Source organism: Sinocyclocheilus anshuiensis, unplaced genomic scaffold (genome assembly GCF_001515605.1).
Source record: "Sinocyclocheilus anshuiensis isolate Anshui unplaced genomic scaffold, SAMN03320099.WGS_v1.1 scaffold1024, whole genome shotgun sequence".
Classification (NCBI taxonomy): Eukaryota; Metazoa; Chordata; class Actinopteri; order Cypriniformes; family Cyprinidae; genus Sinocyclocheilus; species Sinocyclocheilus anshuiensis.
The window spans coordinates 1,273,338-1,284,854 of NW_015552843.1; the positions used below are offsets into that span (position 1 = coordinate 1,273,338).

General features: G+C 36.3%; 2 protein-coding genes across 2 annotated transcripts in view; both read left to right on the forward strand.

Annotated features, from left to right (window-relative positions):
* Nucleotides 1-242: 242 nt before the first annotated feature.
* nkain5 (sodium/potassium transporting ATPase interacting 5) lies at nucleotides 243-7,229 on the forward strand. The gene is made up of 6 exons (XM_016459826.1): nucleotides 243-656; nucleotides 2,925-3,062; nucleotides 4,488-4,568; nucleotides 4,806-5,003; nucleotides 6,578-6,638; nucleotides 6,785-7,229. The coding sequence occupies exons 1-6, from the start codon at nucleotides 603-605 to the stop codon at nucleotides 6,796-6,798; spliced, it is 546 nt and encodes a 181-aa protein (XP_016315312.1). The 5' UTR covers nucleotides 243-602; the 3' UTR covers nucleotides 6,799-7,229.
* Nucleotides 7,230-9,229: 2,000 nt separating this feature from the next.
* The window catches only part of LOC107668064 (YTH domain-containing family protein 1-like), a 9,079-nt gene continuing 6,791 nt past the window's right edge, over nucleotides 9,230-11,517 (forward strand). Inside the window, exons 1-3 of the mRNA XM_016459825.1 lie at nucleotides 9,230-9,665; nucleotides 10,285-10,309; nucleotides 10,980-11,059. Coding sequence (XP_016315311.1) covers nucleotides 9,639-9,665; nucleotides 10,285-10,309; nucleotides 10,980-11,059 — 132 coding nt within the window. The 5' untranslated portion in view covers nucleotides 9,230-9,638. The remainder of the gene's footprint in view (nucleotides 9,666-10,284; nucleotides 10,310-10,979; nucleotides 11,060-11,517) is intronic.

Genomic DNA, 11,517 nt, shown 5'->3' on the forward strand with positions numbered 1-11,517 from the left:
TCACAGCGAATGAAAATTAGCAACTCGGACGTTATGTTATAAATAGCTAACCATAAACTTCCTTAGTTTTACCCCCATTGTAATTAACTACCATGTGATAAGCTTTATGTTTCTACAAAATCATTCACCTTAAACTTGCCTCTGAAAATATTGTAGGCTAAAATAACAAACAAAGTGTGAGCTATGTAAATGCTGAATATTCAATATTCGTTAACCCCCTGCTTTATTCCAGCCTAAACAACCCAGTCGCGTTAATGGTAGTCAGATCTGGATTTCTATGGAAGGTAAATAAATCTAATCATTTGCCAACTCTTCCAGCCGCTAGTGCTCCACCTGCTGCTCCCTCAGCGCACCGGGAGGCGGTGGCTGTTATATTTAAGGACCCACCCCATTTTATATTACCCCCGATCTCACCCTCGTTACCCGCGCCTACCGCTTAATATTGTTTTTAACCCTATGTGATATGTACAGCTATGATCACAGCCCATTGTAAGAGAAGCATAGCTTACTGACAAATACCTCAAAAAACAGGCTACCTCAAAAATGAATCTGTTTTATTTACCATTTTGAGTTTTACGTTTATACCGGAGAGAATAGTGAAGATGGGCTGCTGCTCGGGGAGGTGTATGTTGATGTTCTTCTGCGCTCTTCAGCTGGTAAGTGCGTTATAGAACTGTAGTTAAAACAAGCGTCTACTCGCTGCAGTTTTGTATCGCATTTATTAATCTGTCACTGTTTATGAAATTTTACGTTGTGATATTAACTTCCTAGACGAGTTTCTGAACACCCGAACAACAAGTCTTAAAATCTGCAGTCTTTTAAATAGTCCATTGTTTAAAAGAAGGAAGGTTTTGTGCCAATAACCCTAGTTTTTCATTTATAATTAGTTCAAACCGACTATAATTGTACGTAGAATTTTGAGTAGGCTATTGGAAGCGTTTGTTAACCTCGTCAGATATGGCTGGACATAAACACTTTTGGACAGTTATGGGACTATTATAAAAATGAATTATTGTGAAGGAGCACACACAAAACTAGACCACATTTTTTGTAATATAAGAGTACAATGAGAACTGAAGTGCAAATAATACATTAGTGTATTATGTATAGCTACGTTGTTTGTTGTGCACATAGTGTATTTATAGCTTTGCTTATGTAAACATCTGTTGTTCTTTTCTCTCATTTTTATATTTATATTCTGTATTTCTCTGTCATATGTATCAGTTCTGACTTGTTTTCTGCTATTTCACCAACATTTCTCTCAAAGGATTTTTAAAATATCCATCATCCATCCACCCATCCATTTATTCAGGATAGAATATAATCTACTTATTTAAATTGCAGATTTCCTACATAAGAGATGTCAACTGTGTGCATTGTAATAACGAGAAATGTTTATGTATGTGTATTTTAATGTGTGTTTAATGCATATTTATCTCATTGATTGCACGTGGTTTTTCCAGTGGTGCGAGATCCTTTTCTCCTCTCACAAAGTGATATATTGGATTCATCTGGTCATCTCAGTTCAGTAGTTGCACTTGTGTTCTCCACAGGAGGAAACCTTCTTGTTTTCTACATCCCTGCTGTTATTCTGTTTAACCTTTGTATGGCTTTTAACTTTGGTCTAACCTTAGCTTTTCTGTCTTTCCTTTCTTTCTATTTACTGTGTAAATGTGCATGAAAGAAATAGAGAGTGGAGATGCTTATTCAGTTTTATATTTTTAAGTCAGCATTATATATTAGCAATCTGATATGACATCACATTTGGACTATAATCTCAGTGGATTAACTCAGCCTTGACCTTTTTTTTTAAATACTGTCACCTACTAAATAAATAATGAAGATTCAGTAAGACAGTGCAGAACAGAAGCATGCCGTTATTAGTCTTTACAGTTGTGTACATTTGATCTCAGGCTGGCTCAAAAGGAAAATATAGCTGTATGTTTTAACCGGTTTAACAAATTCAATTTACCATTTCACACCTTTTACTGCCAGTGAATAGAAAAGAGAGGTCTGCTGCATGTCTGTCATACCATGTCCAATATTGTGTAACATTTGGCACCTATAAATCTTGGCTGAACATTCATCTGTCATGTCGACTATATCAACAGGTTCAGCAACTGTTGCTGTGTATAATGGTGGTTTCATATATCGTTTAAATATTTCAAATGAGTTGGAGACTGTTCACATTTATTAATTAGATTTACCAGGATGGATATATATTGTATAATCTGAGTTTGTAATGCAGATGTCTGTTACCAAAAGCGGATAGCTCATCTCTATCTGTGAAACATCTCACTGTTTTATGTTTGGCTGGTTAAAGTCAACGCACCTCATGCTGGAACAAAGCGGATGGGGACTGTGGTGAAGACATACGAATGGGTGATTTGAGGTGGAACCTCTGGGAACAGCTGGTACACAGCAGCATTATGGCATACAGAGAGAGATTGTATGGGGGATGGGTGCTTAGTGGCAGAGAGAGGGTTTATGACTGCTGCAGTGAAGCTTTATGAGAGGAGTAGCATCCCCCACACCCAGCACCTCCCCTCTGAATCATACATCTCCTCTCACTGAGCCTCTGACCTCCAAGGAGGGCCCTCATCTCCTCTCGCTCACCCTTTCTCCCTCCCTCCCTCCTTTTCTCTTTCTCCACCTCTCACTCTCTATTTCTGTGTCACATGCTTTGTACCCCATTGGCTCTGTTACCCTGGCAACCCTGAGTAAAAAGCCAGCATGTGGAAAAACAGAGACGGGGGTTTTGATTGTGTGTCTCTGGGAAAGAGAGATGGGGTCTCCATCATTATTGTATTTGGGGCAGCATGAGGGTGTTTGTTTTATTGTGTTGATGCAAAGCTGGTGGTTTTACTGTTTTAACAATGTATAGAGATCTTGATCATATCATACTCTCTGTCTTTTTTTTCTAGATCACTGCTGTGGAGAGACAGGTGTTCGACTTTCTAGGTTACCAGTGGGCACCCATCCTTGTCAACTTCCTGCACGTCATTGTAGTGATATTGGGCTTGTTTGGGACAGTCCAGTATAAGCCCCGCTATATAGTTTTGGTGTGTACTGTATTTACCTCGTCATTTTTTGTAACTTTTGACATTTCATAGGTATGTTAAATAATATTGCATTTAATAAAACTTGTTTTATTAAAACAACAATGTAACATAACTTATTATTCATAAAAAAACACATTATTTATACTTATTATTTATAAAATACTGATACTAAATATAAAAAGATTACAAAAATACCTAAATGAACAAATTTATTCAAATATTTTTAATTGAAATAAATGTATTAAATTCAATAATACATTTTAATTGATTAATATTATTATATGTTTTAATTTCTTTATAAAAAACTAATAAATAAATACCATTCAAAAGTGTGGGTTTAGTACTTTTTTTTTTTTTTAATGCTTTTATTTAGGAGGAATGCATTAAACTGATCAAATGTGACAGTAAAGATGTTTATAATGTTAGAACAGATTATTACAAATGCTGTTCTTTGGAACTTTTTGTTAATCAAAAGAGTTCTAAGAAAATATAAATCAGCACAACTGTTTTCAAAAATGATAATAATAAATGTTACCGGAGCATAAAATCAGCATGATTTCTGAAGGATCATGTGACATTGAAGAAAATTCAGCTTTGCCATCACAGAAATAAATTACATTTTAAAATATATAGAAAGCAAAATTCAGATATTTTAAATTGTTATAAAATTTCACAATATTACTGTAACGGGGCTGACGAGACGTGAGACGTGTGGATCCATCTGCAAGCTTTATTAAAGAGACGTGGTAAACAGGCAGGGTCAAACAATGGCAAACAGGTATATGGCGGGCAAAACACAAGAATAGTCCCAGGGCTAGCGTAGGTCACCGATCGGCAGACAGAATCACAGGGGCGAGACGAGAGGGAAAAATCCAGGAAAACAGGCAAAGATCAGAAACCGCGGAAACAGGCAAGGCAAGGCAAAACAAGGAAAACACAGAGACTCGGAATGGGGTACGGGCTAAACAATACTCAGCCCAGAAAGGTGGTAGGAGTGGGTGTTATATAGTGAGTGAGGTGATTAGAAACAGCTGTGTGCAATGAGTGCAATCAGTGCAGTGTGCAAATCGTGCAAAGAATGATGGGATATGTAGTCCGGGGTGCTATGCAACAGTTTGTGTTGTGCGAGAGTCAATGTAATGGAAAGGGTGACCTCTGGTGGTGAATAAACGGAAGTCCATGGACCGAATTCGTGACAATTACTGTTTATTGTATTTTAGATCAAATAAATGCAGCCCTGGTGAGCATAGGAGATGTCTTTAAAAAATACATCACCCAAACTTTTTAATGGTAGCATATAGTCTAATACAGTCATTTGGTTGTTTACACAGATATGGATTTTTGTTTAATGAAGTTAACTAGATGTGGTTCCGACTGAATTTTTAAAAACTCTGATGTCTATTATGTTCTTTCATTTTCTTTTAGTATATAGTCTGGACAGTGTTTTGGGTGACTTGGAATGTCTTTATCTGTTGCCTTTATCTAGACCTTGGAGGGCTTTCAAAGGTAAAGAGCCCCATAACTCATATGGGTCAGTCTAGTGCTAGACCAAGTTCACATACATTCATGCCATTGGTATGAAATGATATCATCACTGTGGTATAAGCTTACAAACCACAGATGAACAGGATTAAACAACATTTTAAACTTGCACTGCATGTTTCCTCAGTACTACAGCATTAAAGTCAATCATGTTTGCAAAGCCATGAATGTTTACAAATTCAATATGCTGTGCTCTTGCAGGACAGCAATTATCTGTCATTGGGACTTTCATCTTACCGGTCATGGTGGAAGGACAACGGTCCAGGCTGTGAGAACAGAAACCTCCCAACCACTAGATGGCAGCATCTGGAAAGTCCTGCTCTGGTCTCTGAGCTGGGCTGTGTGTTAGAATATCAGTACATCGAAGTTATGCACAGTGCCCTGCAAGTGTTAATTTCAGTAAGACCCTAAAACTGAAGAAGTCATTATCTTTTAAAGCTGAAGTGTGCAGAAATAATGACTGTTTTCAAACAGGTTTTATGAACATTTCTCACAACAATGCTGCTGTGTCAGGGATACCAACTTTTTGTTACCTACAAACGGTTTAAATTGCGCCGGTGTTCTGTCGATTTGTGCTACCCTGTCAGATTTTGCTACCTCCCACTAAAACGGGGTAGTACAATTCTACAATGAAAAACGCTACCTGTAAAATTATGGTTTATTAACATCTACACCTACCACAACCCTAAACCTACCCTTACAGTAATGCAAATACAGTAATTTTGTGTCATATTCACGGTTGAAGCTAGAACGGATACAGCTACAGGAAACCAACAATACATTTTTTTTTTCTACCGATTAGATTGTTTTATTAAAGTCTACACCTACCCCCACCCTAAACCTACCCTTACAGTAATGCAGATACATTAAATATTGCTGTTTAGCATTAGAAAAAGGACGCTATATTGGCTGAGCCCTAGCACATGGACATTAACGCCAGACAAGTAACGTGATTAAAATATCAGTAACCAAAAATAACTATGTAAACACCAAAACGCAAATATTATTCTGCTTTTATTACATTAAGTGGCGAATAGTGGATATAGCTAGTGTATATATTGCATCTATTGACAGTAAGTTATAAGGTTGCGCTGCTGAGGCGAGGCTCACCTGCATCCTCTCCAGGAGAAATCAAAACGCGCAACAATAAGAAACTCAGCAACCGGAAGTAAAAATTCAAAATGTATATTTAAAATACAGTTAGTTAGGCAACATCACACAACGTTTTCACCATTACGACTGTTTAATAGTTATATAAACAGTTCAATAAGCAAATACAATAATATTAGGTCACTTACATTTTAGGCGGAAACAGCGCATCTCACAGCAACCAGCCGATTCATTGCTGATTGATTCCGTGTTTTGAATGAATCGGTTGAGTCAAAGTTTCATTAGCCCATGCATGAACATCTGATGAATCTGCCGTTTGAACGAATTGTTTGAATGAACGACCCAATGACTCATTAAACGCTCACTACTGGCACCTACTGGCGTTTTAATTTCGTTGAAAAGTATCATTTCCACCATCATTTCTTGTTTGTATATTCAAAAATATTTAAAATAATCTCATAATATTATTTAATGCAGTTGTATTTTTCAGTGTAAATTATTTAATTTGATAACGTATAGATAATCACATTATTATAATTGAATTTATAGGCCTAAATCAAATGTAAGAATTTGAAATGAAAGTATTGATGAGATTAGTGGGAAAATGCCCTCTATAAAGGTAAAAAAAAATGTCCTTGGATAAAATATAAAAAACATGCACATTTATATGTCACAGCTGATAGAAAACTGATAAGAATATTGCTTCAGAATAAAGCAATTTCAGAATAAATCCGTTTTAATATGATCTCTTCAGCTTAAACTTTTCTGTGATTCATCCATATACATCAGTATAGAAATTCATTTTAAAAAAGTGACTTGTATGTGACTTTACTGAATATGATGCTTTGTTTGTTTGCATGTAGGCCCTGGGATTTGTATTTGCCTGCTATGTTGTCAACATCTTCAATGAAGAGGAAGACGCATGTTTGTAAAATAATTTTTATCTTACACCTTTTAAAAGTGCCTTTAGTAATTTTGTGTATGTTTTGCTGGTTCTTATTCATCTTCCTAAACAACTGATATTACTTCATGTGAATCTAATTTTGTATCTGCATTCTGTTACTTTTCAGATTTGTATAAGTGACAGTGTCCAGATCTCATCAACATTTTAAGAGAGAGAAGGAACATTGAGAAGGGAAAGAGATGGAAGAAAATGACATTAACCATTCCCAGAATGGACCAGATTGGATGGATTCCAAATGATGTATACATGTATAAACATAACAATACACGCAAATTAAGAAAATAAGAGTGATGTGAATATGAACATGAAAATTCAAAAGGTATGTATGTGTGTTTTATTATTATTATTTTGCCTAATGACACTTTGAACTCTAACAAGTGAACAAGAAACAAGTCACAAGGCATCTGTGTAACTATTCATCTAAAGCCAAAGGATACAGCAATGGACCTCACATGCTTTTATGAATACATATTTATTTTCCTTTCTGGATATGATTTTTCTGTGAAACAGTTTTGCATACCGTTTAAGTAAGTGGCTTCTAATTTTACAGTTCAAATGGTAGCCTATATTTTGTACATTTTAAACATATTGTAAAGATCTCTTTCAGTTCAGCTGTTTAATAGTGGAGATTAAATGAAGAAGAATTAATTGCTTTGCATGCACTTGTGTCATTACACAGCAAAATGCTGCTAAATGTTTAATGATCAACATCTGTCTCTTTTACTATCGGTAACACAAGCCATATTTGTGAGAGTGAGTATAGGAGAGAGCAATTACAATACCTGCATGTGCTGGTCTGTGTCTTACAAGCAAAACAGAAACATTGTAAGTTAACGCTTTCGGAACATCAAACCTCATTTTGTAAATAATACAGCATTTACTGAACACTGTATTTTGAATGCTGACTGTAGTGAGTCATATCATCTTTTATTTTGTTAAATTATACCTGTAGTGCATATCTTAATAAATATTTGTTTGGAAAACACCACAGTTTATAGGAAAATGGCACTTTATTTCGTTAAGGTTTTTCTGTCAACGAGTTTTGATATGTAGTCGAGGAAGTTCCCCAATTGACTCGCATTACACTGACACCTGGTGGATAAAATGAGAAAAACGCAAGTTGAATAAGTTTTTGGGGGCAACGATTTGTAGCCTACATACAACATATTAACCATAAAAGCATTAGGATACCAACAGTCTTGATAAATAAACCGGATTATTATGTATGCCATCACTATGTGCAATGTGATACAATATTTTATTATCCTAGGACAACATAAGACATCAGAATCCAAATCCAACAAGTGATGCAAAATCTCTCATTTTGCATCACTTTCAAACTGAAAACATATATTTAAACTTAGGAAATTCAGCAAAAGCATCTCATCAGTAAAGCTTTTGCATTATCTGTGAAATGGGTGTTATGTTGAAACAGAGCTGCTCCCTGGTCTCCTATAATTTCCTACTGCAAACTTATTAAACAGGAAGACCCCCATGCACCCATCTCTGACTAAGATCAATAGCTAGATCTAAATATCAGTTAGCTACCCTGAATGCCCTTTATCAGCATGAGGTTTAGCTGACACAAGAGTGCTCAGAGCTTGTTAATAATATTCTTTTAACAGTGAAAATTAAAATGATAAAAGTGGTGGCATATAGGCCTATAATAAAACTAAATTACAAGCTTTCAAAAAAAGAAGTAAATTTTTCATCGTCCCAGTCAAATGGTTTAATAAAGCTTGAAGTAAAAGACAAGTAATCAAGCTTGTCAAATAACATCTGGTGTGAAATGTATGTATTTGTCAGAAAGTTTTTAGAAAAGTTTGCACATATTTATGAATATATGAAAAGAAACCAGATGAAAGGACCAGCTGAAACTTCATTATATTCAATAAAAAGTATGCTTTTAATAGCCTATCTATATGGAATGGGATGGGATAGTCACTTCTTTTTGTCTAAATTAAACACAAACCCATTCATTATAGACTAATAAACTAATGTTATATGTCCTCTGACAAACATATGACATACTAGCTGTGGTGAATGATGAATGAATGAAGGTGAAGTAATAATATGAAGTAGAGGAGTCAACTAGTTTTCATTACATAAAAGCATAATCTATATTTTTATTTTTATTATTATCTTAATTTATTACAGACATATGTATACTTATAATCAGTGTTGGGGAAAGTTACTTTTAAAAGTAATGCATTACAATATTGCGTTACTCCATAAAAAAAGTAACTAATTACATTACTTAGTTACTTTTTATGGAAAGTAATGCGTTACTTTACTAGTTACTTGGAAAAAAAGTAATCTGATTACTCTCGTTACTTGTAATGTGTTACCCCAACACTGCTTATAATTATAGGTAAAAAAAAAAATATGTACAGCCCTCTCATTTAGTAACTTAATATAGCCTACTACACTTTACATTTCTTTAGGCAATTATTAGAAGGAAGAACACATGAAATAGTTAATTTACTAAGAGAAAGAAGACATTTATGCAGTAAGAACTTTTTTCCAATTTTCTCAGGTTGATCACCTCCGCATGGCCACCCGGTCCATGTGGCGTCAGTCCCTCCGCGCAGATCCCGGATGGAGCGGCCATTGGGCGGAAGTGAACAGAGGTGCACAATAACTGCGGGCTGGGAGGAGGAAAAAATATATATACACACTTTGAAATAAATTTTCACTCGGCGTGTGACAGCATTGGATTAAACCCCAAAACCGCAGAGCCGCTGATACTCTCGGAAACATCCTCAGGCTGGACGTTTAGTGCGCTCGCGAGGACCGGATCGCCGGAATCAAGTCGTGGAAGTTGCTGAAAAAAGCGCAGTTCAGCCTGCACGGAGCCGAGAGGAACCCACGGGCTTCGGGTTACGCCGAGCACCCTCGCCGCTGCTTCTTTTTTCTTTGCAAGACTCTTGCTGAATCTAAAGAGGCCCTCTTGATGAATTATGTCTACCACCAGTATTGACCCACAGGTAGGTTGGAGTGGCACGGCGTCGCTAAGGCCTTTAGGAGGAGCAGGGAATGCGCGTGCAGCCTCCGCCGCTTCTGCGGAGACATTACGGGCTTCTGCCTCTGCTTGCTTCATACAAGTGCGATGGCTAACGAGTTAGCATTTCCCCCACTCGTTTCATTGAATACTACATCGCGTTTCTTCGGTCCAAACAGACATTTCCGTTCGACACATCACAAAATGCGTTTTGCTCCAGTGGAGCATCAGGATAAAACTTAATTTAGTACACAATCTCTCTCATCGGCTTTCGAGAGTCATAACCAGTTTTCTCTGGACTTGGGCTGAACTGCGTGGTCGACGAAATCTTTAGCTCTCGGGTGGACGTGTAATTCCTTGATTGACTAAATAAATATCAACATAAGCCCCCGTTTCTCTTTAATAACGAATGGCGAGCGACTCCTTATAGTGCATTGATTTATTGCTGATGCTCTGATGGAGTCGATGTGGATTAAGAGCATGGGACGTTGTGTAGTATTTACGTGTTAAACACGAAGACCTCGTGTTTAAAACTATAATACAAAGGTGTTAATGTTTTATCCTGTTGTTTTTATCCATCTCTAAATCACCTACTGAATGGGAAGACATCCAAAGGGCAAGACGCTAAAGGTGAGTTTGCTGAATAATATATATGTCTATACAGATTTAGAAATGAAACGTCTAGGATAGGCTTATTCATTTACATTAAGTCCAGTTTTACCATTATTAATGCTCTCGGCTGTGGCTGTTAAGTCAAATTCTGGCATTCATTCTCTGTCAAGGCCTGGTTCTGTGTTGCTCACATATCATTCAAATAATGTTGTTTGAGAGCTCAATCAATCACCTGATGGAGCCATAGGCTATACCTCCTCTTGGAGGCCAGAACTGCTCCTGTTGGGTTAACACCACTCTGACACATCAATTGGCAATGGGAGCTTGGCTTTTGAGTGTATTAAATAGATTATGCTTCATAATTCTGTCGCGTTAACTACTGTAGTTTGAATTTTTGTCCTTTGGCTTGGGTCATTTTTAGATGGTCCTCTTCACCTATGACTGTCTGAAGTATCGTGGTAGTCAGACAGAACATGTGGTGAATGACTCACTGAGATCAGTGTGGTGAAGTTCACATTACTGTAGTCGTTTATCATTTGTTGAAGATCTAACGTAGCGTGGCGTAGCATTGGTCAAGTGATATCTTCCAAAGGAACAGAGAAGACTTGGATTTAGCATGTGCTTTGAGTTTATCAGATGTAGTGATTTGAGTAGTAACCCTGACGTTTAACATCGTTCTTTATTTCAGTGCAAAATGGCTCTCTTCATCAGAAGGAAACGGTCCACGACAATGACTTTGAACCATACCTCACTGGCCAGTCTAATCCGGTGAGAAATGTGTTTTTGTTTTGGTGTGAAATAGAGAAAAACCTTTTAAATCAACATTTATTCTCTGAAAACACACCCAATGTTTTTACAATTTTGCTTCTCAGCATAAGCATGTTTTTGATATTTTTAAGAAAACAAAATACTGAATATGATTTTTAAGTGCATTATCCTTGTTGGCTTGTGCATGTAAAAACACATTATTTAGTAATTATAAGTAATTACTTACCTGTCTCTGAACACTATTCTGCTGTTTTTACTGAGCAAAAGAAGAGTAATAATAACTAACAGGTTTTACACTGGGAAATTTGTCTGTATATTAAAAAAAAAAAAATCTGAAATAACTTTTCTTCTGTTGTAATTGCTGTAGGGGAAAATATTATTAACCAACTAGGTTTTACTCTGGGAAATTTGACTGTAGTTTTTTTTTTTTTTTTTTTTTTTACCCCGTAATTTACCCA